Source organism: Phaseolus vulgaris, chromosome 3 (assembly GCF_000499845.2).
Source record: "Phaseolus vulgaris cultivar G19833 chromosome 3, P. vulgaris v2.0, whole genome shotgun sequence".
Taxonomy (NCBI): Eukaryota; Viridiplantae; Streptophyta; class Magnoliopsida; order Fabales; family Fabaceae; genus Phaseolus; species Phaseolus vulgaris.
Window position 1 is genome coordinate 26,856,817 of NC_023757.2, and position 3,931 is coordinate 26,860,747.

The window sequence follows — 3,931 nt, forward strand, 5'->3', positions numbered from 1 at the left end:
CTTCCGTGGACATCTTCCTCTACTTCTTCGAGGCTAAGAGTCTAGGGACGAAGCTTTAGGTAAGCTTCAATGGTGTGGTGGGGAGAGCTCTCCTGACCTTGTTCCAGCAATCCTACAAGGGCTTCAAGGGGAAGTTCTTCAGGGTGTGCTGCACTGCTTACGACCCCACCCTCCTAGATGGGTTTCCCCTTTACTGGGTGGGGAAACTGAAATTCAAAAAGGCCAGGGGTCTTGAGGACCTAACACCCCCTGATCGGGAACTCTGCCAATTCCTCTCAAGCTTGAGGGTAGTGTTCAACACCGCTCAGTTAATCAAGCACGAGTTCAGCCCCAAAAACCTTAAGGGCTACATTGGTATCAGTTTCTGCCCTTTCTTAGTCTTTGCCTGCCTTTACTTGCATTCTTGAACTGTGTAAAAACTCATGTTCATTCTCTTTGTGTAGAAATGGTGCTTACCGAGCAGAAAAAACTTAGGCTCGCCGAGGCTCTTGCTCGCCGTTAGGGCACCCCGACCGAGGCTGACCCCTCTACAACTGCTCCCACCAATGCCAGCCCCTTGGTTGTTGCTCCACCTGCCCAAAACTCCCCCAACCCACCTGTTGATGTGGTGGCCATCGACTCTGACGATGAGGTCACCGGGGAGGGTATAACTTTCAAGAGACGAAAGGTGGTCTCGGCGGCGACCTCGCGTTCCTCCAACGAAGCCCCCCTTTCATCTTACCGAGAGCACCCTCCTAACACTTCCTCTCCCCACGAACCACTCGCTATTGAAGGTGGTGAGGAGAACATTCCTGAGGGTGTTTCGGTACCACCCGCTCTCGAGCTTCCTTCTGCCCTCCAACATGCCCTCAAGAGATTTCAAGAAAGAAGGATTGGGGATGCATTGAACGAGGGTCCTCTGAAAGAGCGAATGGGGCTAAGTCTCATGGACTTCCTCGCCGACTCCCTCGCCTTCACGAGCAAGGCGAGGCTGGGGGCTTAGGAGGAGCTCGAGGCCAAGGTGAGGGAAATGGAGGCTAAGGCCAAGGAAGAACTCGCTCGCCAAACTCAAGCCTTTGCCCATCGTGAGACTTCCCTGACCCAGGAACTGAGCTGCCTTCGTCAAGCGGAGAAAAACCTCAAGAAGCGGATCTTCGACAAGTGTCAAGAGTACACCCAGTTGGAGTCAAAGGTTTTGCCTCTGCGCACCCGGGTGGTGGAGCTTAAGGAAGAGGCCGAGGCAACCAAAGCAAAAATGGTCAAACTGGAGGAAATGGTCGTTTCCCAAGAGGTCCAACTGCGTAAGGTGGAAGGCGAGCTTGCTGAGAAGACATAGCAATTCCAAAAGGTTGAGGCGGAGCTTCTCGAAGATGTCGCGGATGGTTACGGAGGAGGGTTTGAAGACGCCCTAGCTCAGATTGCCTTGGTGCACCCTGACTGGGACGTTACCCCCTTTTCCGCACTGAAACGAATTGTTGATGGGTAGCTCATGCCCGTTGCCCCTCCCTCTTAGGCTCGTGGACAAATTCTTGTTTTACTTGTATTGCTGAAGAACAATTGTATTTATAACTGTTGTTTTTTATTTCCATTGCTTGAGCTCTTAATTGCTTTAACCTTCTTGATTCTTGATTTGTCTGAACGCTGGTCTTAACTTGCGCTCTTTGTCTTGACCATTAACTGTTGCACTTCATACGAATGCCTCTATCAACGCCTCTAACGAACTCTTTGAACTTTAGGTAGCACGCTTGCCCGTCTCATCTACTGCGTACTCTTCGTTAGGTAGCGGGGCTTTGCACACTAACCTGAACTGACCTCACCCTTGCTCAGAATCAAGGGAGGACTAAACTATAAACTGCGATACTCAACTTTCGCGTTCTCACTCGAGAGGGAGGTGTTCTCTACGAACCTGCCCTTTCCTCTCTCGAGGCTTCTAACCAAAGGAAAAGCCTGTGACTGGCCTCTTAAAAGAGGATTTCACTGATGAACCATTTCTCTTAACCTTAACGTTCTCACTCGAAGGGAAGGTTTTTTCTGCGAACCTACCTCTCCCGCACTTGAGATCCTCTAACGCAAGGGAATGGCTCGTATCTGACCTCGTCCTTGCTCAAAGGCGAGGGAGGATTTCTCTGGTGAACCATACTTGTTCATTCTTGGTGTTCTCTACGAACCTACCCTTCCCACACTCGAGACTTCTAACCCAAGCGAACGGTTCGACCCTGACCTCATCTTCGCTCAAAGGCGAGAAGGATTTAACTGGTGAACTATTTCGTTCAAGCTTGGCGTTCTCACTCAAGGGGGGAGGTGTTCTCTGCGAACCTACCTTTCCTGCTCTCGAGACCTCTAACGCAAGGGAATGAGTTCGCAACAGACCTCATTTTTGCTCAAAGGCGAGGAGGATTTAACTGGTGAACTATTTCGTTCAACCTTGGCATTCTCACTCGTGGGGGGAAGTGTTCTCTACGAACCTACCTTTCTCTCTCTCGACACCTCTTACGCAAGGGAACAAGTTCGTAACTGCATTGTACCAAAATTCAAGAACATATTTCACCGAAATTTATTGGGTGACCTCATTAAAAAAACCCTTATAAGGGAAAAAGAGTGTCCCTTAAGAACTACGTACAATGTTACTGTTCAACTGAAATAAAACTTGAGGTTGGCCGCATTCAATGTATGAGGAATCGCGCCTCCTTCCAATGTCTCAAGCTTGTATGCTCCATTCCCAAGGGCCTCTATCACTCTGAAAGGACCAGTCCACTTGGGGGACAACTTGTTCTCTAGCTGATAGGGGTGGGCCTTCCGCATCACCAGGTCGGTGACCTGGAACTGGCAAGGCTTCAGCTTCGAGCTGTACTTGTACTCCATCCTTCTCTTCAACGCTTCGGCTTTTATTCTTGCTTCCTTCCTGACCTCATTCAGTAGGTCCAGGTTCAACTTTCTTTCTTCGTTAGACTCTTCAGCCACAAAGTTCAAGAAGTGTGGCGAGTTCTCCTGGATCTCCACTGGAATCATCGCGTCTGACCTATACACCAAGCTGAAGGGTGTCTCTCTAGTGGTGGACTAGGGAGTGGTGTGGTAAGCCCACACTATTCTGGGAACCTCCTCTGCCCAGGTGCCTTTGGCCTTCTCGAGCCTTCTCTTCAGCCCTCTGAGCAGGACTCTGTTGGCAGACTCGACCTACCCATTCGTCTGGGGGTGCTCGACTGATGCGAACACTTGTTTTATTCCAACCTCCGAGCATAACTTACCCAGTTGTTGGCTTGCAAGCTGTGTGCCATTGTCAGACACCAAGCGCTTCGGTACCCCCGAAGCGACACACTATACTCTTCCACACGAAGTGCGTGATCTTGTGAGTCGTGATCTGGGCCACGGGCTCAGCCTCGATCCACTTTGTGAAGTACTCTATGGCAACCACGTGGTACTTCATTTGTCTTATCGCCAAAGGAAAGGGCCCTAGGATATCGATTCCCCATGTATGGAAAAGCCAAGGGCTATAAATCGACCTGAGCTCTTTTGGCGGCACCTTGTGCCAGTCAGTGTGTTGTTGACACTGCTTGCACTACTGTGCGTACCTCATGTAGTCTTCTCTTGCGGTTGGCCAACAGTGTCCCACACGAATGGCTTTTGATGCTAGAGATCGTCCACAAATGTGACTTCCACATATTCCTTCGTGGAGCTTTGCCATTATCCGCGCACATTGGTCTCCGCTTACACATACCAAGATTGGATGGGTGAACCCATGTCTAAACAGCTATCCGTCAATGAGAGTGTACTTGGTAGAGTTTTTCTTGATTTTCCTGGATTCTGTGGGTTCCAGTGGGAGTATCCCATCAACCAAGTAGTGCTTGTAGGGCATCATCCAGGTGTCTCCTGTTCGACTAGGAAAACCTGCATTGATTCCACCCCAGGACTGGATACAGGCTTTGGGAGTCTGCAGTGTTTCCTAAGTCAATGA

The 3,931-nt window shown here is 50.1% G+C and overlaps 1 protein-coding gene across 1 annotated transcript; it reads right to left on the bottom strand.

Annotated features, from left to right (window-relative positions):
- Positions 1–2,610: 2,610 nt before the first annotated feature.
- On the bottom strand, positions 2,611–2,988 carry LOC137839463 (uncharacterized). Its single transcript, XM_068648578.1, has one exon. It carries the CDS (start codon positions 2,986–2,988, stop codon positions 2,611–2,613), a length of 378 nt encoding a protein of 125 aa, XP_068504679.1.
- Positions 2,989–3,931: the final 943 nt, after the last annotated feature.